The 26,046-nt window shown below is 54.9% G+C and overlaps 8 protein-coding genes across 8 annotated transcripts; 2 read left to right on the top strand and 6 right to left on the bottom strand.

Moving 5' to 3' along the window:
* Positions 1–450: 450 nt before the first annotated feature.
* J7T54_008318 (Sodium transport ATPase-like protein) lies at positions 451–3,727 on the bottom strand (the record flags this gene model as incomplete). The annotated part of the gene is made up of 2 exons (XM_051510241.1): positions 451–1,401; positions 1,457–3,727. 2 exons carry the CDS (start codon positions 3,725–3,727, stop codon positions 451–453), a joined length of 3,222 nt encoding a protein of 1,073 aa, XP_051358840.1.
* A 2,996-nt stretch (positions 3,728–6,723) lies between these two features.
* J7T54_008319 ([histone H3]-lysine4 N-trimethyltransferase ASH1L) lies at positions 6,724–9,110 on the bottom strand (the record flags this gene model as incomplete). Its single annotated transcript, XM_051510242.1, has 3 exons — positions 6,724–7,518; positions 7,567–7,955; positions 8,012–9,110. 3 exons carry the CDS (start codon positions 9,108–9,110, stop codon positions 6,724–6,726), a joined length of 2,283 nt encoding a protein of 760 aa, XP_051358841.1.
* Positions 9,111–11,710: 2,600 nt separating this feature from the next.
* J7T54_008320 (Phosphatidylinositol transfer protein-like protein) lies at positions 11,711–12,963 on the bottom strand (the record flags this gene model as incomplete). Its single annotated transcript, XM_051510243.1, has 2 exons — positions 11,711–12,323; positions 12,377–12,963. 2 exons carry the CDS (start codon positions 12,961–12,963, stop codon positions 11,711–11,713), a joined length of 1,200 nt encoding a protein of 399 aa, XP_051358842.1.
* Positions 12,964–14,041: 1,078 nt separating this feature from the next.
* On the bottom strand, positions 14,042–18,243 carry J7T54_008321 (uncharacterized protein; the record flags this gene model as incomplete). The annotated part of the gene is made up of 12 exons (XM_051510244.1): positions 14,042–14,293; positions 14,339–14,725; positions 14,782–15,198; positions 15,246–15,890; positions 15,950–16,112; positions 16,169–16,218; positions 16,328–16,415; positions 16,470–16,510; positions 17,371–17,592; positions 17,645–17,971; positions 18,028–18,139; positions 18,233–18,243. 12 exons carry the CDS (start codon positions 18,241–18,243, stop codon positions 14,042–14,044), a joined length of 2,715 nt encoding a protein of 904 aa, XP_051358843.1.
* A 343-nt stretch (positions 18,244–18,586) lies between these two features.
* Positions 18,587–20,358, top strand: J7T54_008322 (Ubiquitin carboxyl-terminal hydrolase-like protein; the record flags this gene model as incomplete). The annotated part of the gene is made up of 2 exons (XM_051510247.1): positions 18,587–18,602; positions 18,659–20,358. The coding sequence occupies 2 exons, from the start codon at positions 18,587–18,589 to the stop codon at positions 20,356–20,358; spliced, it is 1,716 nt and encodes a 571-aa protein (XP_051358844.1).
* Positions 20,359–20,569: 211 nt separating this feature from the next.
* On the bottom strand, positions 20,570–20,872 carry J7T54_008323 (uncharacterized protein; the record flags this gene model as incomplete). Its single annotated transcript, XM_051510248.1, has 1 exon — positions 20,570–20,872. The coding sequence occupies one exon, from the start codon at positions 20,870–20,872 to the stop codon at positions 20,570–20,572; it is 303 nt and encodes a 100-aa protein (XP_051358845.1).
* An 878-nt stretch (positions 20,873–21,750) lies between these two features.
* J7T54_008324 (Sedoheptulose 1) lies at positions 21,751–23,022 on the top strand (the record flags this gene model as incomplete). The annotated part of the gene is made up of 4 exons (XM_051510249.1): positions 21,751–21,932; positions 22,272–22,559; positions 22,670–22,885; positions 22,938–23,022. The coding sequence occupies 4 exons, from the start codon at positions 21,751–21,753 to the stop codon at positions 23,020–23,022; spliced, it is 771 nt and encodes a 256-aa protein (XP_051358846.1).
* Positions 23,023–23,144: 122 nt separating this feature from the next.
* Positions 23,145–23,994, bottom strand: J7T54_008325 (putative methyltransferase -like protein; the record flags this gene model as incomplete). Its single annotated transcript, XM_051510250.1, has 4 exons — positions 23,145–23,564; positions 23,616–23,702; positions 23,750–23,897; positions 23,957–23,994. 4 exons carry the CDS (start codon positions 23,992–23,994, stop codon positions 23,145–23,147), a joined length of 693 nt encoding a protein of 230 aa, XP_051358847.1.
* Positions 23,995–26,046: the final 2,052 nt, after the last annotated feature.

Below are 26,046 nucleotides of genomic sequence, written 5' to 3' on the forward strand. Positions count from 1 at the left end.
ATCATCTACAAATATTACTTGACACGCTCTCTCCGCTGCTACGAGCGAGCATCTTTCGCTCACACAGATTATTAGTACTTCCTTTGCTCCTCCCACTAGAACACTCGATCCTCCAATTATTCTCACAATGTCAAGTCAGGAGACTCCTGAGGTGACCGTTCACGGAACGGGCAATGACGGCTGGATGGGTGAGGAGCACGGACAAGGTCAAGTAGAACGGGACGTCAACCTCATGGCATATACTGTGCCGACGGGTAAATGAGAGAAAACGCTTTCCAATTGTATTTGTCCTGTATGTAGCAAATATATGATCTTAACTACTAAATGATATCTCCCATGCTTTTTTTTTTTTTTTTCTTTTGGGTGGACGGACTTTTGAGTATATATGTGCCTTGTCATGATCGGCATGTCAAATGTTCATTCTCCCCCAAGCATAGGTTGACCCTTGTTCTATTTCTCTTTCTCGGTGCTGCCGCTCGAGCCGCCGAGGAACTCGCCAAACACTCTCTCCTCGATATCCATGTCCTTGAACGCGGTGCCCGTGGCCTTCTTAGCACGTTTACGGAAGAAGATACGCTTGCCCCACTTCCAGAGCTCGACACCCATAAAAAAGAGGGCAGCGGCGATAAAGACAATGGCCCACTCCCAAGTGATGGGCATGTGCTTGAAGACCTCCTCGTTGAGCACGGGGATATAAATGATGGGGAACATAGTGACGATACCGGCGATAATGGCCCAGAAGAGGAACTGGTTGCGCCAGATATCGTGCATCCACTGGGTAAAGTACTTCTTGGAGCCGGGCTGCATGCGGAAGAAGGACCGGCGCATGTCAATCATCTCCCAGGCGAGGAAGAGGGCGAACCAGGTCAGGCAGGCGAAAGTGGTGGCGCGGGCGCGGAAGACAGTGTCACAGTACTCTGAAGCGTTATTGTTGCAGTCCAGTCCGAGAGGGCCGAGATTTTCGCCAGTGGGGCCGATGTTGCTGCCGCTGCTGAAGCCGAAGACGACTAAGCTGAAGGCGCCCAAGCAGAGCGCGGCGATCCAAACACCGTAGACGAGCATGTCGACTAGGAATTCCTTTGTGAAGACACCAGCCTTGAGCGAGTGAGGGGGGCGGTGCATGATGCCGGAGACGGCTTGCTCGAATCCAAGACCCATGTCGGGCAGACCACTGGTGGCCATGATGATCCAGATGATCTGCACGGGTGCCAGGGGAAACACGGACACCCCAGTGTTATCCTTGAAGGCCAGACCAACGAGCAGCGTGAGTGCCTGAGCGACGTTCTCGGACAGCACGTGGAGAATGAATTTTTGGATGTTATCAAAGATACGTCGGCCCTCTTCGATGGCGGAGACGATCGAGGCGAAGTTATCGTCCGTGAGAACAATGTCAGAGGCGTCCTGGAATCATATTAGCGGGGGAGGCTATGATGAAATGGAAGAGACAAAGACTCACCTTGGCGACATCAGAGCCGGCCTGGCCCATGGCAATACCGACATCAGCACGGCGCAGAGAGGGCGAGTCGTTGACACCATCACCCGTCATGGCGCAGAAACGCTTCCTGCGGTGGAGGGCCTCAATCATGCGGACCTTGGTCGAGGGCGCACAGCGAGCAATAACGAGGGGAAGGACGGGGAGCTCATCGACCTGGTCGTCGGTCAGGGCGTCGAAGCTGGTGGCGGTCATGACCATGGCGGCAGCGACATCCTTAGCGACGTCGCCCATGCGGGAGGGCAGGATGCCGACCTCGATGGCGATGGCTTTGGCGGTCTCGGGGTGGTCACCAGTCAACATGTGTACGGAGATACCAGCCTCGTGGCAGCTTCGGACGGCGGGGGCAGACTCAGCGCGAGGGGGATCGTAGAGACCGACGAGGCCGTGGAACATGAGGTCACCCTCGACGGTAGCCCTCTCAATCTCCTCGCCCTCCTTGATTTCGTGCTCGTAGGGCTTGCTGGCCAGGGCGAGGACGCGAAGACCCAGGCTGGCAAAGACCTCCATGTTGCGCAGGATCTCCTGGCGGAACTCGTCAGTCATCTCGCCGCCGGAGTAGGTGGTGCAGATCTGGATGACACGCTCGACGGCACCCTTGGTATAGGCCGTCATCTTGCCGGTGCCCGTGTTCCTCATGACGACAGACATGCGCTTGACATCCGAGTCAAAGGGCAGCTCGGCGACGTCGGCCCACTGAGGCTTCTCGCCGTGGGTGCGGTCCACACGATTGGCGCCAAAGCGAGACGAGAAGACCTGGATGGCAATCTCGGTGGGGTCGCCGCGTGCCTCCCACTCGTCCGTCTTCTTCTTCTGGACGGTCGCAAGGTTGGCGAGGGAGGCGGTGTCAAGGAAGGACGCAAGCGCCTCGGCGCCCTTCTCGACGTGAGCAGCGGGCTCGGCGAGGGTACCGCATGAGTCGCCGCCTGTCTTGAAATCGATTTGGTGGGGGGAATCGGTGTGGTGGCGGATGTCTCCAGCAGTAGGATCGAAGGGCGAGGATGAGTTCTCAATGGTGAAGGTGCCGAAGCCGGGCAGCCAGGCGTTACGGGCGACCATCTTGCCCTGCGTCAGGGTACCGGTCTTGTCAGAGCAGATATCGGTGACGGCACCCAGAGCCTCGAGGGACTTGAGGTTGCGGACGATGACGTTCCTCTTGACCATGCGCTTTGTTCCGGCGGCCATGGTGATGGTGAGCACGACGACCAAACTGGCGGGAATCATGGAGAGACCGGTGGCGACGGCGTAGATGATAACCTCCTGTTGGTCGCTGAACTCATTGGCACCGAGCACGATGATGGCACAAACGACAGCAATACCAAACAGCAGGATGGCCAGCTTTGACAGCTTCCTCTGGAGCGGGGTTCCGACATTGACACCGAGGAAGCGGCCAACGGCATCGGTGGCAGTGAGTGTCCAAGCCTGGGCGTAACGATGGGGCTTGGCTGAGCCATCGGGCTTGCGCTTGACGGGGCGGCGCTTCGAGTCCTTCTTGCGAAGCTCGGCGGCGATAGCACCAATCTCAGTGTAGACACCGGTAGCGAAGACGATACCCTTGGCACGGCCCTTGGTGACAGTGGAGGAACTGTAGGCCACGTTAAGGCGGTCACCGGGTCCAGTCTTCTCCTCAAACGTCTCGTTCTCCTTCTTGCGGACGGGCAGAGACTCTCCGGTCAAGAGGGCTTCGTCTGTTTCAAAGTTCACGGCCTCAAAGACACGAATATCTGCGGGGATGGTGTCACCAGTCTTCAGCTCAATGAGATCACCTGGGACAATATCGCCCGAGGGAATAGTCTTGACGTCGCCACCGCGGACAACACGGGCTGTCGGCGAGCTCAGCGAGCGCAGCGAGTCCATGGTCTTCTCGGCCGAGTACTCTTGGAAGAATCCGACAATGACGTTGAGTGCAATGACGCCGGTGATGACACCACCTTCAATGTATGAACCGATACCGAAACTGACGGCCATGGCCATGATCAGGACTAGTGTCATGGCATTGGCCACCTGGGCGACGAAGATGCGGACGGGCGACACGCCCTTGGCGTCACCGAGGTCGTTGGCGCCGTACTTGTCGAGACGCGACTTGCCGTCATCGTCACTCAGACCCGAGTCGATGTTGGCGCCCAGCTGCGTGGCCACCTCGTTCACGCTGAGGCAGTGGGCCGGCGCCGACATGGGCTCGTTGGCCTGGCCGCTCACATGGCCCTCGGTGGGGCGCTTCTCTTCCTGACCCATGTTGTTGGGACGCGAAGTGGGTGAGCGCCTGGGTGTGCTTTTCACTTGCTATACTCGAGTTTTTTTGTGGTGGGTGGTGGTTGTGATGTTGATGAAAGCGCTCACTCCATAAGGTTGCAATCGACCGGCAGACAGGCTGTCGATGGATGTGCTGGGGGGACGGTCCCAATTCAATGAGACGCCGAAGCAGCAGATTGGTAGGAGAGACGGGAGAGGGAGTGAGTTGGAAATCTGAGCCTCTCTCCAGAAATCGGCTACAATCAGACTGACAAGAAGAAGAGAAGAGGGGAACAATCCAAGAGGAGGAGGACGGGGGCGGCTCAACTTAAGGATTAAGGTTGTCCGGTAGCAGTAGGAAACTAATTAAAAATTAGCAACGACCGTCATCGGCAAAGGCCGTGGGCCACGCCAAGATCGAGGCTCCGCCGGCGCTGGGCAACTGATGGAGTCTGATGCAGCGATGAAGCACGATCCCCACAGGAACCTCCAGCCGCCCTGATCCGCTTTACCGCCGTGCAGCGCTGCAGCCGTTGGGTGAGTGACTTGCCTGGAGATTACACGTGCTGGGAAAGGTGAGTGAATAATCTGGCGCTTTTCCTTGGCAGTCCGTAGATTTCGTCGGACGCGGACTGATCTGCCGGTCCAGTCGGTTCCAGGTGAGACGTGAGAGATCGCGAGCGCAGTGACGCAGAGGGTTGGAATGCGGCTTAGGCCATTCATCTCCAGGGACAGCCAGGCCAGACTTGACTCGAGTCCAGTCGCCTTTCAGTCCGCCGTCTCCGTGGCGACTTCGCCATCGCGTTGCACGTGGCGGGCAGGAGCCAGCCAGACAGGCAGAACTTGAAGACTACCCAAAGGTAGACTAGACTTGGGAGGGGTGGGAGGGCAGGCACGACTGGGCTCCTCGGCATGGGCGAGAATGAGGCGGGGACGTAGCGAGATACCAGAAGTACAAGTAATGGCACTGTGACTTCTACGGTAGACTAATCATCTAGCGCATCTGCTTTTGGAGCAATGATAACAGGCAGTGCTGAAGAGTTTTCCAGACCGGCAGGCTCGACTCGCTCGAGTGCTTCTCACCAAAAGATGCCCAGTATGGCCGGTGAGTGAGCGAGGAGCGAGGAGATGCTGCCCTGCCCCAGTCGGCACGTACTCCGCATGCATGACTCCACAGATATGATTGGTGCCTGGCAGTCCCCCGGGCACTCCTGGTGTTGCTGTCGCGTCAAGACAGATCTGACGTCTCCACGAGTTCGTTCTGCCGTCTTAGCGGTGGCCTTTGATTGGTTGATTGTGTATAATGTCGACGCAATTCGCCCACTACTGCCGTCCTAACGAGGTAGCCTCATTGGACAATGGCAGAAGTAGTGGATCTGTACGTGTCGCTTATCCGATTGCTCGAGTGCCCTCCCCCCCCCACCCCAGGCAGTTCATGTTAACTTATCAACACCGACGTAATTCAAATACAAACCCCTACGTCAGCGACAGCGGTAGATGAATCCTTGAGTGACGAGGTCTGATCCCGCTCGCGACGACCATGTTGACTTGACACGAGTGGCTCCTCAGCCGCTTTCGACCAGAGTCGCGGATGTTGTCTCAGACATCTTCTTCAACTTTGTGTCGTCTTCGTCCACAACTGGTGGGGGCCGGGCTGGCTTGGGTCCATCTGTGTCATGAGTTTGGTGGGCACTTGGGGAAACACGACACCGCTTTTTTGGGCCGACACAAAGCCGACACAATCAGGGACTAGCAGTCGGATTCTAGTCGTGCATTTACTCCACTGCACGGGACGGCAACTAGAATGCTGCAGAAGGCACAATTCGATCACAAATTCACAGTGACCAATGATTACAGGCGTATTTTTAGGTGAGACTCACGTGCAGAAAGACCGCATCTGGACAGTTTTCTTTCCGGGTGGGCATATCTCCGTTGACGCGCACGGGTACTGCCTAACCTACAGCACTACGGATGGATCGTCAACAAGGGTCGCAAGCAGCAGTACGTGTTAGCACCTGAGACACACAATATAAAGTCCCATTCCGGCCTCCTAGTACCCATTTTGATTTGGAGAAGCTCACAGATGGCATGAATGCATCAATTGTTAGTTCGTTAGCACACCGCAAATTGTTGTCAAGGTAGATCGCCCACCCCCTCTTCCATCGATGCCCTAAGCCATGTTTGTTCAACAGCAGCCCAGGCCACAGATCGACCATCAATGCATGCTGCTCACAAAATGGGCAATTGGGCACTTGACCGCCGCTATGATCAACGTCGGAGTAGGGCGATCACTCGAAGCGGAAGGGAAAAAAAACCTCATGCAAGGGGACTTGTTGGAGGCTTGGAGCGTGGAGCCCCGACAAGAGCCGACCCATCTACTCCATCGGCCTCTCAATATGTGGACATGATGGTCTCCGTGCAGCTCGGTGTGTCAAGAGCCTGGCGTCAAACGGGTGAACGGCTTCTAGAACCAAATAGCTCGCCTTCATCGCCCGCTATCTCGGTCAACGGCCAAAAAGCCCGGCAGTTGGCTTCATCGCGCTATTTTTGGTTAGAGCGACAGATCTTGTTGACATTTTCTCATATAGTAGCATTCGTGATCTCGAACAGCCAAAACCACAGGCCACACCGCACACTTTGCCGGCATCCAAATATAGAGAGCATGAGTTCGCAGAACAGACAGTATGCCAAAGTATACATTGCTTTCCTAAAAGATTACCTGGTCGTGTGCGTGCAAAAGTCCTACTGCCGCCCTCCCGTCTGCCAACACCCTGACTCCCATATTCCTCTCCCCTTCCCTGCCTGTTTCCCTGCATGCCGGAACGCCATGGCCTTGTAATGTGTGATCATGAGAGTAACTGAAAGATATCCCGAGTCCGTCCAGGTCTGGGGCTCTGTCCTTTCCACCAAACAACGTACACCACCTCCCACAAGCGCGTTGAGCACTTGCGTGCTTACTTGCAACATAGCTACCCTCCTCATGCACTGGCGCCCTTTCTCTACAACGAAGCAATGTCATACGTCTTGTCCAGGGCAGCCTCCTTTCTCTTCTTGGCGGCTGCATTCTTCGGGCCCTTGGTGGCTCGCGCCCTCGCCTCTGCCGTGACCGTCTTGCGGATCGTCTTGGTCTTGAGCACGCCCGAGCCCGCCTTGCCCTTGACCTTCGTCGTTGTCGAAACGCGTTTCCTGGCAGGCCCGGTCTTGACGTAGGCCTTGACCACCCGGCTCGTCGACGTCTTCTTGACGACGGCCTGTCCCTTGCCCCGGCTCTTGGCGGCCGATGCCTTGCCACCCAAAGCAGTCGCCTTTTTGACGGCGGATACACCCTTCTTGATAGCAGTCGCTGTGCCGTGCGAGATCTTGAGGCCCACGCTGGCCAGTGCGCCCTTTGTGCTCGTGATGCGAGGCTTCTTGGCGTCTCGCCCGTCTGCCTTGCCAGACAGCGCGGCACCCAACTTGCGCTTGCCGCCGCCGGCGGTGGCCTTGACCATGCCAGGCTGCTGGACCGCCTCGTGCCGGGTCTTGGGCCCCAGCACGCCGCGGCACTTTTCCTCGCCGCACAAGCAGAGCTGCACGTTCTTGGCGGAGAAGGGGTCGAAGTTGTAGTCGTAGGTCAGCTCATCGCCGGTGTAAATGGGGTTGTCCCCCGCAAACAGTGCCATCCGTGGCTGTCCAGAGACGATCCATTTAATCATCCTGCAGTTGGGATTGCAGCTGTGGTTGACGAACCGCGCAATGCTGCCTGACGTGGCGTCGATGATCATATTCTGATCGAAGCTCATGAGATAGTAGCACTGCTGGGTCAGTATGGGCGAACCGATAGCGACGGATAAGCAACTCACCTCGTTGTCCTTGTAAACCTCATTCATCCGGCGATCACATTCCTCTTCCGTGATGATCTCGCCAGCATACTCCATGATGATCTGCCCAGGCGCAAAGCCGCGGTTGGCACGGACACCGTAGCCACGATCCGACGTCTTGACAACCTCCACGCCAACGCGATATTTGCCGCCCTTGTTGCGGCGCTTGGTGAGGTCGCGGAATGCGCGGTTCCTGCAAAGTTCGGGACCAACGTTGCAGTTGGTTTCATCACACTCGTACAGCATGATTCTGTTCTGGCAGCTCTCCCCGCAGGGGTCGTCATCTGTGGCTTTGCAGACACATTTGGATTGGTAATCATGAAAGTGGTCACTCTTGCGCCAAATGTCCTTGGATTCACCAATGAACCGGTCTACCAAAAGTCAGCATGATGTTGGCCCAACGCAGATCAATCCGGGTTAGACTCACTCTTTGTCATCTTCCTCCACTCATCCGGCTTCGGCTGGCCGGGCGGGAGCGGATTGCAGATGTTGAACGGAAGCTTGAAGTCACGCCCGGCAATCAGCGTGCGCAGGCCGGTGAACATGGGTAAAGGCATAACCTTGTTGACCACGCCGCCGGGCCTCAGCTCCGGCAAATCGTCCAGCTGCTTCTTCTCCCCAGGCGTCAAGCCCTTCAGGGGATCCTTGGGAGCGTCCTGGCCGGCATAGAGACCCTTGTCCAGGTACTTTTTGACGCGACGTTTCTTGCCCTGTGTGACGGGCTCCTCCTCCACCTTGAGCTCCTCGACAGCCTGCTTTGCCTTCTTGCGCTCCTCCTCCTTCTTGACCTGGTTGGGATCGACGTATTTGCCATTGGACCACACAGTGTAGACGACGGGGCTATCGTCGACGTGAGAGAACTCCTTGGTGTCCTCGAGACGGCGTAACTCGCGTGGAATATCCTTCTCATTCACATCACCTGAGCGGCGGCTGCGACGCGTCGAGACGCCCGGTCGATCAGCCACCACTGGCGTGGCTTGACGAGAGGCAGCAGGGGTGGGCTGACGCGCCGCTACGCGCTTCGGCCTAGGTGAGGCTTCGGTGTGAGTTTTTGTCGTTGTTGAGCCAAGCGACCGCCGTGTGCGTCGCGTAGGTGTACCTCCCTTGATTGTATCTGGGTCCTCCTGGTCGATGTCTGTGGCCCTGCCAATTGTGCGGCGTCGACGGTTCGAGACACTGTCGCCTTTGGCGCGTCGTTTCCCATGTCCAGCGGTGCCGATGAGCTGCGCAATATTGTAGACAGGCTTCTTGCCGTCGCGGACACGTCGACTGCGCTCTGGCGTGGCCGCTTCCGCTCTGTGGATGGCTTCGTCTCGTAGTTGCTGCTCGATCAGCGGCCCCATCTGCGCAGAGTCGGGCGAGTCGGCGGCGAGGTCGGCGACAGAAGTCATGTCATGCTTCGACGTGTCAGAGTGCAGGCTCGCGCTGTCGGCCACCGTGGTGGGCGGCGTCGAGTTGGACGACGCGATGTTTGACAGGGCGTCCAAAGGGGCCGCCGAGAAGCTGCGCTCAGGTGACAACGACATGGTCGTAGGTGCTCGTGCTCATGCGCAGCAACAGCGCCGCGACAAGTGCAGAGGCGAATGATGATTTCCGTGCACACGTGTTGTGAGCAAACGGTGCAGAGGTAACAAGTGCACTGAGGTTGACGTGATGCACTCGCTGACCAGACGCGCGACGTGAGGCGCGAATCGGGAATAACGTATCCGTAGGATTGGAATGGCAATGGGGATGGGGAAGAGGTGCACTGGCAGGGTTTCAGGTGGGACCAGCAGTAGAGCAAGCAAACGCGCGTGGCCTCGCAGATATGGCCGATTGCCACTGGTTGGTTAGCCCAGCTAGCCAAGTCATTTAGTATTGATTGCAATTCTTTGGGGGTCAATTTGCTTGCTTACCTTTTCAGAGCTTCTCAGTGAGTAATCAGATTGAGTTTGATAGCTTTTCCTGGCTATGAACGCCTGGCAGTGCGTAGGCGCCGATATTAGAAAGTTCAAGGTTTCAGATAGCTACACTCGGAGCGAGTAACTTGGTCAATCACGGTTTTGCGTGGCACAGCAAGGTGAAGTTTTTGTCTGTTGGTGATGGCACGCGTCACACAAGTCAGGCTCCGACGCGGTGTTCGCATGCGTTGGCTGCCTTGAGGGCGGCTCGTCGTAAGAACGTGAAGCAGAGAATACTTGATGCTGGCCCGACACGCAGCAATGGCAGCTGTGACAAGACGAGTTGCGAGGTTGTGTGGTCGAATGGAGAGGGTTGAGGTGAAGAAGAGAGAGACCCAGATGAAGGTGGGAGGAGGACGATGGAGAAAGCGGAATATCAAATTACCTGAACTCCTAAACTGGCAAAACGAAATCCTCGATCGCGCATTGGCTGCTGCATGCGATATAGCGAGAGGACTATCCGTTCCACCTCTTCAACTCCGCGACCCTTTTATGTGACACTTGTCGGGAAAGATCGCTGTCCTCTCAGCTATGCAAAATTGCCCATGGTGAATTTGCGAGCAGAACGCACGTCACATGCGAGGTTTATATTGTGCGCAGATAATTTGGCAAGTGTCAGCATGTCACCATTGTTGACTTGGCTAACATCACGGTTGAGGGGACTGTGCACGGTCTGGAATCACAACTTTTATTGTGATTCGAGGTTTGCAATGTACTGGAGCAGTAATTCATGGAAAAGTCGCGAGTCGTGGGTAGTAGTGAGCAGATAACTGTTTTCCGCCAGCAGCCGGCGCGAGACACTTGTGGCGTTGTTCGCCTGCCGTTGCTGAAGATGGTCATTCGCGAAAAAAAAAGGCGGTGGCCACATCATCGACAACAGACCAAAAGAACTCTGCGCTCAGTGCTGCCAAAGAGTGAAGTGTATTTCGCAATTGTCGCCCATCTTTTCCCGGAAGCAAGCTGGTGAACGCATCGTCAAGGTGTCAGCGCCACCGAGGGCTAGGTTGAGACGTGAGAGCCAACCACATCATGGGCTCCCTCAGTGGCCGCGCCAATTTTACAGAACAGGGAAAGATAGGAGGACCCGAGCCAAAGGTAGCCTTTGTTTGAATGTACTATGAAGCCGTTATTTCTTCTCCCGGGGGCACAGCCGTTCTGAACCGTTGGTCTCTGTCGTTCGCGCAAGCTCGGCCCCTGTCACTCGTCATCCAACCCGCTTGAAGAACAAGAAGAGACATGATAGCTTCAAAATCAAAGAGAGCTCGTTCGAAGTGACATGATAGCCTCTGTCAATCCTGACGATTGACGCTCGACTCAATGTGCCGAGCGATTTACATCATCACAGTGGACATTCACGCCGCAGAGTGCAAGGGACTAAGGGGACGGAATGACCCAGGATTTTTGAACTAGATCTAACTCCCAAGACATCGACTGTGATTTCATGTTCTTTTAGCAGCATCGGTACCGCATTATCTCAATTTTCGTTGCAGGACACACCGTCTAGTGTTCCCGCGAACTAGGCGACGTTGCCGTATTGGGCTCATTGGGCACAAAGTCGCCTCATCGCAAAGCCTCAAATTGATACCACGGCTCTTAATGGTAAAGTTGCGAATGCACGCAAGCGAGGAATGTCACTTTGAAGCATCTAGCCCAGTCATTGCGCGCGGCTTGTGACATGGCCACCAGTCTGCCTTGAGATCTGACAGCCCCAACCCCTCATCACGTGCACTCCCATCAACATCAACAAGACTTCCAAGAGTCCGCAGGCCAGTGTGCAAATCCTGATCTGTCAGTGACATGGGCCTATTGGTGACGAACCATCGACCGACCTCGACGTGAACTCCTTCCCACGGTACAACTGTGTCGCGCCTGAGTTCTGCAGTGTGATGGCAAGCGTGTGCGGTTGAATACAAGAGTCTCTGTTCAGCGATAACGATTCTGAACGCGGCGCCGCAATTCCTGTACTGTAGTTCGTGAGCCCAATAGCCTATGAACCGGCGTTGTCTTGCGCTGACCCGCAAAGACTGCGCTGCATTCAAAGGTAAAGCACATTGCTAGATATCGGTAGTTCAAACTGGCCATCTCTATTCAAATTAGGGTATATGGTGTACGGCAACAGCGGTAACGCTCAGACTCTGTGGTATGATCAAACACGCTTCCAAATCCGCCAATCAGGTCGTCTCCACCTATGCAGCAGGCTTGGCTTGCTCTTCGGCTGCGGCGTTTTCAACCTTGGGCTCATCGACCTTGGGAGTCTCCTCCGTCTTGGCCTCCTCCGCGACCTCTTCCTTCTTCACCGCTGCAACTGGGGCCTCCTCCGACTTGGGCTCAACAGCCTCCTTTGTTTTGTCCTCCACGGACGACTGGAGCTTGAGCTCCTCGCCAATCTCCTGGACAGTTCCCGCCTGTCCACCGTAGGCCTTGGGCAAGCTCGTGCGGATGCCCTCCGGGAGCTCCGCGGCCAGCGACGTGCCGCTGGCCATGGGATGGAACTTTTTGAGGGTCGCCGGGGCGACGAAGAGCTTCATGGCGGCGTACATCCAGCCCATGATGACGGGGACGTTAACAAAGTACTTGTGTGCCAGCAGCTCTGGGTAGGCGGTGCTGAGGACGTTGATGGTCTCCTTGGAGGCGACCTTGGCGCTCGGGTCCATGCGGAAGAAGGAGACGGAAACGTAGTCGTGGACCTGGATCACCTTGTACGGGTCCTCCTCACCGTCAGCCAGCGGGACAGTCGCGGAGTTTAGGTTGAGTTTCTGGACACCACGCTCCATGAGGGCTGAGCGCCACTTGATGAACCTGCTCCATGTCAGCACTGTGGGATATTGACTTCCTTCAGGGGAATCACGCACGCGTCAACATCGCCAAAGGTCTTCTTATTATCCTTGACGGAGCCGTAAATGTTCCAGGTGATCACAGTCTCATTGTCACCGTCCTCATGGGTGGTCACATAGCCCAGGCCCTTGAACTTGTCTTGATCGAACGAGCTCTCGACAAGCTCGACGGGGTTGTACTTCTTGCGCCACTCCAAGGCCGCGGTCAGCTGCTTCATGGCCCCGGCAACGTCGTCGTCATTGGCACGGAGGTACTTTTGCAGAATGATCTTGGTTGGCACATGTGTTTCAGGGTCATCGGACAGCTTGACGCCCCACATCTCATCGTGGCCAGTGTTCTTCTTGATCTCGGGAAGCTGGGAAGCTAGCTTGGCGAGGGTCGTCTGGGGAGTAGACTTTTCCTCAGCAGCACTGTCGGCAGCCTTGGTGTCTTCCGCTGGCTTTTCAGTTTTGTGGTCGGAAACCTCCTTGTCCGCCGGCTTGGGCTCAACAGGAGCCTCACCAGCAGCGACTGCTGGCTTGTCGGAGATGGCTTCGGCGCCAGCTGCGGTTTCAGTGACCACGGGGGCGACGGGCTGGGACTCGGTCTTTTGCTCCGCCGACATGTTGATGAATGCAAAGTTTCCAGGTGGAAAGGATAATGGATGACCACTGCAGAGGCTATTGGGGCAGAAGGTAGATCTCTCACAATTACGCTGTACTGCAAATTTGGTTAGTGCATGCAGATAGGAGCCAACGTGGGTCGCCTACGTGATTCAAGCAGATCTTGGTCAGTTAATTAGTTGACAGTGATAGTGTGAAGAAGGATGTGAGAATGAGGATGACTGGAGATGAAGGCCTGATAAGAAGGGGAGAAAGCAGTGCTCAGGGTGTTCCATGCCTGAGGTTGTCGCGGCACGAAACCCCTGCACGGCTTTTCTCTAACTCCAGTCTCTGCGCCAAAGGCGACCAACTGCGATCTGATAAGACACACACGTGCAGGCAACACGAGCCACTGAAGCATGCAATGCCAGAGCTCGATCATTGATGATTCAATGGAAAAACTGAGAAACAGTAAACTATCATCACTTTTTCACTTGGAATTCACGCCCACGAATGGCCAAAGTCGCTTGGGCCACGACCACCCACCCGCTAACAAGCCTGAACCAAGGGGGGCTCGCGTGGGTCATCATCACCAAGTTTATGGCCTTAATTTCAGGAGCTGCCTTTATCTCGCTTTCATCACGACACGGAGTCCACGACACAACACGACAATGCAGCGCGAGTCACACATACGTAGCAGCGACTGTATTCAGCAATATATTGTAAAGGCGAACATAGTGTGCTTCCCAAGGCCTGCCGGCGCAGAATACCGACCTTTGTCCGTCAAGCCAAATCCCAGAAGACAACCCATCTCGCAAGACTAAAGGCGCGCCCTTTTTCCCCTCCTTATAGGAAATCCATCATTGCGGTCGCCATCGTCGAGCGATTTGTTCTGCAAAGCGAGTGAGTACCAGCAGAAGAGAGTTGCGCCAGCCCATTTTCTCTCCCAAGACAGAAAAAAAAGAACCACTCCTCTTCCAGCTCAGAAGACACCACCAAAAGTATCACCGCACCAAGAACTCACCCCTTTTCAAGATCAAAATTATCTCTTCAGAACCCAAAACAGCAGGAACATGCCAATTGTCAGTGAACAACAGTAGTCTAGTAGGTCTTGGCGGCCGGCAGAGCGCGGTACAGAATGCGCTCGATAGCCGACAGCTCGGCGTAGGCAGCTTGGCCAAGGGTCATCTGGTCGAAACCAGGTCCCATGAAACGTTCATAGCCAAGCTCGTTCCAGAAGTAACCCCATGTCATGTCTGTGTCGGCAGCCTTTTCCTGCAAATTGTTGCGGTCTTGAATGGACAAGGTCATCATGTCCTTGTGGGACTGGTCGCGGATGATGGAAATGTACCACTGGAAACGTCAGTCACTACCCGCGTCGGGAAATCAACCACCTACATTGATAACATCCGGCTGCGCATCGACTTTGGTCGCGAGGGCGTACTGATGGCGCCATGTAGCTGGCGATGGAGGGAGGTTGTACTGGGGCAGCTCGGACTCTGTGACATTGGCCAGCCACGCAATGTCGTCCTTCATCAATGGTGTAAAGCCAGGGCAAGACATGGCCGCCTTGGTCAGACGATGGTACAGCTGCACCGTCAAGTTGACAACGTCGTCACCCTTCTGCAGTGATCGAGTCAGCAAGCGCAGCAATTCGCAAGTGGCGCGGAAGAGCGCGCGACGTTGCGAGATCGTGACGCGGTCCATAAATGACCACGGGAACTTTTTGAGCGTGCTCATCAAGCACTCATAAGGACGCTGCGGGCACTCCTTCGAGAATGGCGACTGTGTATCATTGTGTCAGTAAATTGAACGAACAGCAGCCACCAGGTCAAACTCACACGATGCGGAACCTCGACGTGCTTCACGAGCATAATCATCTCCTCCTCGGTGATGAAGCCCTTGAAGTTCTCCCATGGCTCATGCGCATTGTAGGGCTTGAACTCGGGAGTGGCACCGTCCCAGATGACACCCGTTGCCAAGGGGAAGAGATCTCTCATGAGGCTGCCTTGGCTCGACAGCTCTACCTCGACCGCACGGTCCCCGAGACGTGACGGGCGCGAGTTCGTGACGTTGGTGACGTGACGCTCGACAGCACGCATCGCATCCTCGAGGGTGCAGAACTCGACATAGGCGTCCATCGTCTTGCTTGTGACCCGCTCCATGATGATGTGCACAGGCTCATCAGCGTCGTTGAGGATTTTTGAGTTGCGGCCGAGGAAGGCGATGACTTCAGCGCGCTTGGTCGAGAAAGGGATCTGCTTCGGGTTAGTCGTGTTCAATATGTTGAGTTCCATGCTCATACGTTGCGAATCTTGACAACACCGTGGTTGATGGCCTTGCCGGTGCGACAGCTCTCGGTGAATGGAAAGTTGTCAGGGTGCATAGCGACATCAAAAGATGGCCTACCGCCAGGACGGGTGAGAAGCTCGTTCAACTTGTCTGAGCGCTTCACGGCAAGGGTCAGAGCTACTTGTAGCGGGTTGGTGACCGCGGACGCAGTCGCTGAAAAGGGGTCCTGGCTGTTTGCATTGCTGTCGCAAGAGCCAAGCTCTTTGTCGACGCTGTCTTTGCCATAGGGCACGACACTCAGGTTAAACTGAGGTGGAGGCTCCTGTGTGGTTAGATGGCCGTTGGTGCGAGGAGCATAGTTCTTTGGTTCGGTCATGGGGCTGATCAACGACATAGAGCCCTCAGGGCTCTGCACCAGACCGTGATCTATTCCTTGGCGCTTGGGCGACTTCTCTGAACTGCCTAGTATCGTGAACCCAGTATAGGATTGTGACTGGGGAATCCGGCCGTTTGTGCCATGCCCGTTGGTAGCATTTGGGTGAGCGTACAGCGTCTGTTCGTTCTGCGTCGTCTGCGCGCTTGGAAGGAAGCCATCTTTGACTTCATTGTGACCATTGGCTGAAGCGTTCATGCCAATGGAGGACACGCTCGAGCTATGCTGGTGTGTCTTGGTACCAGCGACAGTGGATTGAGCTCTGACGTCGTTAGCTTGCCCACCTGCCTAAGGCTGGGCTGGAGCGACATTCGGCGCCTTGGCCGCGGGGTGACCATTTGCACTCGTTCCGTTAGTGATTTGTAGAAGCCCATTAGCTGTGTGCATGAGATGAACTCCATTGTTGAGGAGATGGTTTGTAGCATCATGGCCCTGGAAGTCGAGTGACTGTTTGTTTCAGCATGTTAGTTCCATGCAGTTCCGTGCTATCGGGCCTGCCTTACCGGAGCAGAACTGGTATCTGACCGCTGCGGAGTCGAGGAATTGCCAAGGCCTGGGTTAAAGATAAGTTTAGTGTTGGTGCTGTGGCATTCAGGCTGAGCCGTAAACTCACCAATGTAGACCGAAGATGGGTAGTACACGTCGTTACCCCAACCACTCACGCTGTTTCCACTGTGCTGATCATAGAGCGCTTTGTGAAGCATTTGGGCCTCCTCGGCCGTAGGCTCCCTGTGGGAGGCCATCGCGGTCCTTGAGTTGTTAGCCAGCAGGTATCGAAAACAGATGATAGGACTCTTAACTCACATTGTTATGTTCAGAGCAAAGATTGAAGAAATGAGTACGCGCTGGTGTACCAGATAGTGCCAAAGTGCTGCAAAAGAATCTCAGGCAGAATCTAAGGCAAAGTGTGGAAAGTTGCGTATGAAGAGAGAAGAGAGAAGAGAGAAGAGTCGTGCAGAGAGAGGGATTCTCGGGGGTATGAAGAGCGAAGAGCGCGAGGAAAATGAGATGAAAGAGAAGTGCGTGGGATCAAAACATTGCAACGATGAGCTACTCCTCAGCCTGCGGGCGGCTCAGAAAGATCAGATCATCGAGTGAGGCGCCCAGCACAGTGTGGAGCACCACCTGGCCTCGATGACAGAGTCCAGTCCGTCGGCTAGCCGCAACGCATCGAGGAGACGAGATACCATTCTTATGTTGTAGGGCTGTTGATGGGGATCCGAAGACGACATGCGGAACGCGGTCAACCCCCCAGAGCAGCGTGTGACAACGGCGAGTAGGTGAGATCACAAGCCCTCTTCTATTCCCGTCCAGGTGAAATAGATGTTCCGTTCCTATCAGGCCGTCATCTCGGCGAGTTCAGTCGTTTTTAGGACTGCATCCGAGAGGACTCTGGTCAGAAAATCGCCTGATCAAAAGTCGTTTCCGTAACAAACCCCGTCGTTGATGCCATCTTCATTCTACGCGAATCGGTTGCGTCATCTTCGCCAAGAGTCGACCCAAGATAATGCTTGATACCTGGTAAACATTCAAGTTGCTCTAAGTCTCATATGTAGTGGATATTGACAATGTCAAAGGATCATTGTTCCACTTTTGCGCCAAGTCATCGCCCATCGCTTGCTCAACCCACCTATATACGGCCGGCTTTTAATCAAACTGGTGCGTGTTAGCGCATAACAGGCCATGTCGTGACAGCTCGACCTACAGGTGTCAAGAAGGATTCCGCGACGAATCGAGCTCGCGCGTTTAGCTGTGGTCGATTAGCTTTTGCCCTTGCCAGCAAAGGGACGGTGCCGCCTACAAAGAGCTTCATCTCCGATATTTCCTTGTCAACCTCCTCCATGAATTGAATGATAAAGTCCACGAGCTTGTGCTTCAGCATCTCCTCGGTATGGAAGTTCGTTATCAAGAAAGAGATATCGTAGCCCTATAAATTAATCAGCCAAAGATTCCCAGTCTTCGACATCCGAAGTGCGAACCTTAATTGGCTTCCTCCGTAGGATGAAGAATGATTCGGCGCGCTGTGTCAAGAAGCGCGTAAATTTGTGCACCAGGATATGCTCAATCTCGTCGGCCTGCTTGATCTTGATGCTGATGCGCACCGAGTTGATGCTGGGCTCGATGAGCACGCGCTCATTTTCGTTGCGTGAAATGGTCAGGGGCGTAAGGACGACCTCGGGCGAGGTCTGGGCTTCGATTTCGGGGACATTGTGTCGCTCGGCCGTCTGGGATGCGAAGTTGGACAGGGTGAGGGCAGCTGTGAGACTGCTCCGGACAGCCTGGAGATACGGCCGCAGGGATTGAGACTGAGCATCATTAGTTACCAATGCGCTCGGGGACATTGACCAATTTTATAACGCACCATGACGGCGGCAAGCCCTTCCTGGGCTTTTGTCGTGTGTCTCGTGGGTGGTCTCTCAACGTCGCAAGGCGTGGCGGGGTTGAAGTGTCGTTGGACGTCGTCGTCGTCGGAGCTACAGCACAGCCTAGACGTGACGTCTCGGTGGGGCACAGGCAGCTGGGGATCCGGGCGATGTCACGTGAATTGGCGTCAAATCGACGTCAACACTGCGTTCATGGATTCATAAAGGTCTGCTCCTCAGTTCTCTGCATTCTTCATAAATGCGCCGGAAAAGTATTCTATCACGCGAAAAGAACGTGTTTCTTCAAGTGACTGCCCATAGCCTGAAGATTGTGGCTGAAGCTCACAGAAGGCGGCGGAATGTGGCTAAATGCATAACCCCACAGTTCGCGACTCCAGGTACCACCTCGTGACGCACCACTAACCATCACCAAACTTCCGCCACAAGCAGCACTTTTTGCCAATCGGGCTTGCTTCTACTACTTTAACCAGCTGATACACTCCTTGAAGCAAGAATCTGATCAAAAGTTTGGGGGTTTGTAGACCTTATAGAGTCACTATGGCTTCAATACCTGGTTTGTCACCCCTCGTTCCCCACGTCTCAGCAACAACAGCTAACAACCTTCTGTAGTCGTCGTGAAGCACCAAGGCAAAAAGTACACTGTCGACATCGATCCCTCCGCCACCGGCGAAGATTTCAAGCTTCAGCTCTTCTCGCTTACCGAAGTCGAACCCGACCGCCAAAAGATCCTCATCAAGGGCGGGCAACTCAAAGATGACGCCGATATGAGCAAGCTTGGGCTGAAGCCCAATCAGACAATCATGATGATGGGCACTCCGGGCTCCAACGGCTCCGGCTTGGTGCGACCAAAGGAGACCGTCAAATTCGTCGAGGATATGACGGAAGCCGAGCAGGCGCAGCAAGCAGGTGCCACGCCTGCAGGGTTGATGAACTTGGGCAACACGTGCTACCTGAACTCGACTCTTCAGACGCTCAAATCGATCCCGGAGCTGCAGGACGCGCTGTCAACGTACAACACTAAGAATGGAACCTTGATGGGCGGTGCGCAGCTAGATCTGGCCTCGCAGTTGGCGAGCCTGTACAAACAGATGGGCGACACACAGGAGTCATTCCCACCCATGGGGTTTCTGGGCGCACTGCGAAGTGTGTTCCCACAGTTTGCAGAGCGTTCAAGGCAAGGAGAAGGATATGCTCAGCAGGACGCGGAGGAAGCCTGGTCACAAATCGTCCAGCAGCTGGGACAGAAGGTCAAGGTCAAGGAAACAGACGACGCCCCCGAGATCTCCTTTGTCGACAAGTTCATGTCCGGCGAGTTTACGTCTGAGCTAGTCGCAGATGAGGAGGAAGCCAGGAACAATGAGCAGCCCGTCGTCAGTCGGGACCAGTTTGCCAAACTCAACTGCCATATCGACGGCAAGACGAACCACCTCCGCGATGGTATCCTGGCAGCTCTCAGCGAGAAGCTGGAGAAGAATTCCGAGACGCTCGGTCGTGACGCCGTTTATACCAAGACATCGAAGATTTCGCGTGCGCCCAAGTATCTGACGGTGCACTTTGTCAGGTTCTTCTGGAAGCGCGATTCGCAGAAGAAGGCCAAGATCATGCGAAAGGTCACATTTCCCCAAGAGTTGGATATTGTGGAATTCTGCTCGGATGACCTGAAGAAGGCACTGATCCCCGTCCGCGACAAGGTCCGCGAGATCCGCAAGGATGAGGAGGACCAAGAGCGCGCTAGGAAACGTCGCAAGAAGTCGCACGAGCAAGACGTAGGCGATATTGCCGGTGGCGCAGGTCTGCCGACCGAGAAGGAGAGGAAAGAGAAGGAAAAGAAGGAGCAAGAAAAGGCCGAGCGTGAGGGCAAGTCGAAAGAGAAGAAGTCTGGCGATGGAGACGTTGTCATGGGCGAAGGCGAGACGTTCAAGACCGATGCGGAGGTGGAAGCTGAGCAGGCCGCTGCCATCTTGGAGGCCAAGAAGGAGCTCAACTCTCTCATTGACCCAGCGCTTCGTAAGGACGATGGCGCCAACCAGTCGGGACTGTATGAGCTCCGCGGCGTCGTCACCCACCAGGGTGGTAGCGCCGACAGCGGTCACTACACAGCCTACGTCAAGAAGGCTGCGCCTGTGGATCCCAAGACTGGCAAGAGGGGCGAGGAGGATGGCTTGTGGTGGTGGTTCAACGACGAGAAGGTCACTGAGGTCACAAGCGATAAGATCGATGCGCTGGCCGGCGGTGGTGAGTCACATTCTGCGCTGATCCTGCTGTACAAGGCAATTCCGTTGCCCACAGCCGAGGGCGTTATCGAGTAAAGATAGCAACACTGGCGGAGTATACATAGATCACGAAATGTGAATGGGGAATGAACACAGTATGAAAAATGTTTGTACAGGCTTTGTAGCCGAAGGGGTATCTAAAATGCAGAACGCTATCCCGTCTATCATGCTCCATGATTCCAAATGTTCCACGCCTCGAATGCTGGTAATTATGTGGTGTCCGTACTCCCCACAAGCGAGTTCCTCGTCATTCTGTTTTCCTTTGCGCCCTAATAGCCCTTCGTCTCGCCTTTTCCGCCTCGCGCTCTTTCACCTTCTCCTCGAAAAGATCGATTTTCCGTTGTATTTGGCCCCTGGTGTCCAGCAGCGCTCTCTTCTGCTCCTCCAGGACGGCAATTTGTTCGTGCGGCGAGGTCTCGCGGAATTCTCGAATGGCGTCGGCCTTTTGCTTGTCGGCCTTGAGTTGCGCGCCGGTCAGGGACCCGACAGTGATGACGGCACCAACGGCAATGGCGGAGATGCCGGCTTTGGCTTTGGTAAAGGAAGACATGTTCCGTCCAGAGTAGGTTTACCAGGATTCAAGCCAGATTTTGCGGGAGCGTTTTGCCCGATCGTCACTTGCAGCGGGCAGTATTGAGGTCTGCGAGCTGACCGTTGATCTCTGCGATTCCTGCGAGTGCCGGTCTAACGGTGATTCGGCTTGGGGGGTTGCTGTCGATGTAGGGTTGAGCCTGTGTAGCTCAATGTCGTCGCCCAGCAAGATTATGCTCGATCGTGAAGGTGTTGACCAAGGACTTGGCAAAGTGGGGCTGTGGTCGTAGCCGGGGTTCTCGGGGTGCAGGGACGGTAATGAGCGATGCAGGAAGAGACAAGACATCTCATTGCCAGGTATCCGTATCCAGGGTAGAAGATACTCTGTACGCAGGGAAACACGTTGCCTCTGATGTCATTAAATTTATGTTGAGTTGCAAAGTGGTGAGAAGTGAGGTTGGAGATCAGCTCCACGAGTTAGCTCATCCTTTTGTCTTAGGATTTGCGCCTTAAGTGACAAAGTTGCCAGGCGTCTCGTGACTTCCATAGTGCCTTGTCTGCCGGGAAATGCGGTGCAGGGTAGTCAGGATCCGAACAGTCGGATGCCACGAGGTGCCATGAGTCGACCGGGCGCCGCGTTTTCACCTTGCTAGAATAGTTGAGTCAGTGTGCAAAACTGATGCAAATGTGGATAATTTGAATAAGTAGTCAGACACGGGATCGAGGAACCCGTATTCAAGGTGTTGTTGCGAAAATGACATAATTGAACCCCTCCTAGGCTCCATAAGTCTCATCCACAGTCTCTCTCGCCTTGCTCATCTGGTAGCAAAGATATTGTCTCTCTTTTCATCTCGATATTACATGTTGCGCGTTCTTTAAGAACAGAACATTCACACAATGGGCAAAACACCACGAGTCTTTCTGATACGCCATGGCGAGACGGAGTGGTCCCTCAATGGCCGTCACACGGGGACCAGCGATATTCCCCTCACAGCCAACGGAGAGGCTCGCATCAGAGCAACTGGACAAGCGTTGGTAGGCCACGATCGATTGATTGTGCCCAAACAGCTGGCTCATATGTAAGCAAACCACCAACTCGATGTGTCCAAATGCGCGGATGGAGTGGTAGTGAAAGCCATGAAAGCTGGAGAACTGTTGCCAGAGCCAACGACGAGCAGATGCAAGCGGGCTTTGTCTGAAGAAAAGCAAGTGCACAGTATTTCACGTCTTCCAAGGGCCAAAGTTGAATTATTGTGAGCCTGGCATGGGCCTCGTTGCACTCCACTCATGTACATGTCGACCTGGACCTGTGCCTCCAACCCTCGCAGCTTGCCTCGCGTTCGGTGAGGACCAGCCCCTCGAGACACCAGACACATGCAGAAAATTCCCTGGCAAGCTCATTGCTGACTATTTGCTAGCTACGTTTCCCCTCGCAAGCGTGCTCAACGCACCTTTGAGCTCCTGAATCTTGGTATCCCCGCTGAGCAACTCCCTTGGACACTGCATGGCGAGCAACCCAGCAAGCGCGAAGAACTGTCCAACTGTGGTGCGCGTGTCGAAATCACAGAGGACATTCGCGAATGGGACTATGGAGACTACGAAGGCGTGACTAGCCCTGATATCAGGAAACTTCGAGCTGAGCAGGGGCTGGACGAGGGCAAGGGAAGGACATGGGACATCTGGAGAGATGGATGCCCTGGTGGCGAGTAAGTTTCGAGTTGGCCCTCTGGAGATCTCTCCGTCTCGTCTTGAGCATGCATGCTTGAGACTCATCAGTGCTGTGGTAATGATTTGAGCGGAAAGACTGACAACCCAGGATGCCCGACGACGTCACAGCCCGTCTTGATCGCCTCATCGAAGATCTCCGCACCAAGTACCATGGCCCCTGTATGGACGGTGATGCTCCTAAAGGCGACGTCCTCATCGTAGCACACGGCCATATTCTCCGTGCCTTTGCCATGCGCTGGGCCAACAAGACACTACAGGATGGCCCGGCGTTCTTACTTGAGGCTGGTGGCGTTGGTACCTTGAGGTGAGTCCATGTGCCCACTCGGCGGTGAATCAAGTCAACTGACGTCCCTCAGTTACGAGCACAGCAACATTGACGAACCCGCTATCCTCTTGGGCGGTGCTTTCGTTGTTGACATTGCGGAAAAGGGACTGCAATAATCGCAATCAGGGGTTGGCGGGCCTGACGCAGACTACGCTAGCTGGCCGAAATCATGTTTAATAAGTTATGGCATTTCACGTACTATAATAATCGTCGTCCTGATACTGAATGTCAGTCGTGCTTACAACTTAGCCCCCCTCGCCAAAAATACACTCCTCTCCATCCTTCGATCACCCTTCTCCCCTGCCCAGAAAACAATCGGCTCCTTGAGCTTCTTGAAGGCAAACTCCCCCCCGCAGCCTGCGTCCTCAAACATCTTCCGCACGTTGTCCTCTGTGAACCCGTGGTGCGTCACCCCATACGCCCCAGTTGCCTCCGGCGCATGGGGTAGAAAGTCGAGGATGAACAGGACACCACCGGCCTTCAAGCGCTCAGAGAGACGTTTCGCAGATAGAGTGGTGTCATCAAAGTGGTGGAAGCCAGCGCCAACGCCTGCAAGATCAAAGTTGTAGAATTTGGGGTCGGAGAAAGCTTCGGGAGACGGGTCACCAGGGAGCGTGATGTTTCCCAGATAGGCCTCCTTCTTGTCCGGGAAGGTTCCCTTTCAGAGATTCAGCCATTGTGTCTCTTCGAATGCATACGTAGTGCTTACCTCGCTTTTGGCCTTGGCGTTGTACGCCTCGACCATGCTCTCCGCTAGGTCGATGCCGATGGACTGGCTAGCCCGGGATGCGAATGCCTAGACATCTGTTAATATTCTAGGTTCTCTTGAGCACGGCGACTTACCCTTGACAGCAAACCCGTGCCGCAAGCATAGTCAAGCACGCGCCCGCCCTGCTTCAAGCCTATGAACTCTTCGGCAGAGGCCTTGATTTCATCCTCGAGTTGGCCAACGCCCTTCTCGTGTCTCTTGTCGTAATCGGCAGCAATTTTACTAGTGCAAATATTAGTCTATCGGCTCCCGACCTCATCGGCGCCGATGGAGGAGCTAACTTGAAGTGCTCCCGATTGGCGTTGAGAGAGTCAGACATGATGTGCTTGACTGTTCTCAGCAGGCTTTCTCGGAGCTTGGGACCAGGCTTAAGATTGGATAGAGGTGTAATGAACTGCGATAATGTCGAAGACAAGCCTGGGGTTATTCGTCTCTGATCACGTTGTGGTCGAGTGCAATTGAAGCAATTACTTTGGAACGTGCAGCTTACTGTTTTTACTAACTTGGAGCGGAGACTTTTCGGATAGTTGACGTCGACATTCGACCATCTGGGGATCTCCCGCGCAATGCCCTCGGATACTTTGAAGATTGTCTTTCTTATGTTTGTCCTTGCTATGCTAACCATACGTCTACTATCCGGAAGGCTCGGGGTTTTACAATCAATACCCAGGTGTACATGCAGTGTCCAGAGTCCGCATCATTACGACAGCATCAAGAGCATTGGAAGCAAAGCTTTGGCCAGGCCTGTTTTGTCGACACCTAACGGGGGAACCGCGATATGGGAATGCAACGCTTTTTACGAGTGGTATGTTGTGAAGGACGCCGAGCAATACATCAAGACGCGATCACCACAAGCAACTTGCCGCAAGTCACTGGCTAACGTGCGACTGGCCACGAGCAGCGCCCCGGGATCCCGCTACTTCCGATAACCACCCCAATAGCAGGCGGCAGAGCCTTTGCAGCATGTCCATTTCCGAATCGGGCAGCCGTTTGACGCTCACTCATCGTGCGCAACGCCCAATAACCTACGTATTCTAGGGCCAGCCAGCGATATGCACAAGGAGTTTCACACCCCAACGGCACCCTCAGGCCCGCGCATGGGCCATGGCCCATATCAAGGCCCAGCGTTGACTAGTTTAGTAGTCCCCAGGCCGCCCAACTTCCACCTGCACGAGCGCCTCGGACCGAACATAGTCTGGCCTCTGGGCCTGCGGCCACCCTGGCTTACTTTTAACTCGCCAGTACGTGGGCGCACCATGGTACTAAAGAACACAATCACGCAGGGCTTTTGAGATCCTCCACCACGCCCGGTTCATTCTCCGCGTCTTGCAACAACTCAAGGATTGATACTTGGCTCATGAGGCTACAACGAATCACCCCCTCAATCCTGCTGCTCCGAAACCCTAGTTATGGGCGGGCTGTTGGGACAGACCAAGGATTGGGAGTCATGTCGCGGGGTAGGTAGACACTCCACGGCTGGACGGCCGTTATGCCCAATGCATGCAGTTTGCCTCGACCGTTTTCGGTCCCCTACATGATGCATGTCGGTCGAAGGGCTGGTAGATGCTGCTACCGTGCAAGATACAAGCTGTAAGGCGACCGGGTTGGGTGGCCGCCTGCGGTGAGCGAGGCTTGTCGCACACCGCCGGTTCGTTGGTAGGCTGATGCAGGACGCCATCGAGCGCGGGCCCGGTCAATGACAATCATGGCATGCCCCAGATGCAATAAGAGTGACGGATAAAGATTCGGGGACCATAGTATTAGACTGTTAGCGCCACGGGAAGCGAGTGATACACGCACTTACGTATACAATATCGTAAATCGCAAAGACGACCTACCTGTCCACCGACCTACGTTACCACCACCACCACCACCACCACCACCACCACTGGCTGGATGGGGCCAGCTGCACGATGTAGTGTCGGCCCGTCACTGTGCATCCGCCATTGACAAAATGCTCCGTTCTTGATCATTGGTGCCCGGCGGCGGCTGTTCAGCTGACGGTGGAAAGCTTGTAAACATGAACGAAAGCGTTGGTCGACGAGTAATTATACTAATACCAACAATAGCTCCACGAGCTATGTAGATCAATGCAGGCGTGTCTGAGAAGACTGTTGGTCACAGGATCGCTCAGTCATGTCGCCCGTGCAGCTCGTTTGCGTGCTTTCTCCAGCGCACCACTCAAGCTGCATAGCGCACAGCGTAGTAATAATATTACATGGAATAGATGATAAGCCAGCCTGACGAGTGACGAGTGCATCGTGTGGGCCGCCCTGAGGGCACAACCCGCTCCAAACATTATCATGAAGCGGGCTGCTGAGGTCGGGCGGCAGCAGTCAGCGCTTGTAATGAACGAGGAACCACTGGGGAA

This window comes from Emericellopsis cladophorae, assembly GCF_022114955.1.
Source record: "Emericellopsis cladophorae strain MUM 19.33 chromosome Unknown NODE_88_length_62921_cov_114_971342, whole genome shotgun sequence".
Classification (NCBI taxonomy): domain Eukaryota; kingdom Fungi; phylum Ascomycota; class Sordariomycetes; order Hypocreales; family Bionectriaceae; genus Emericellopsis; species Emericellopsis cladophorae.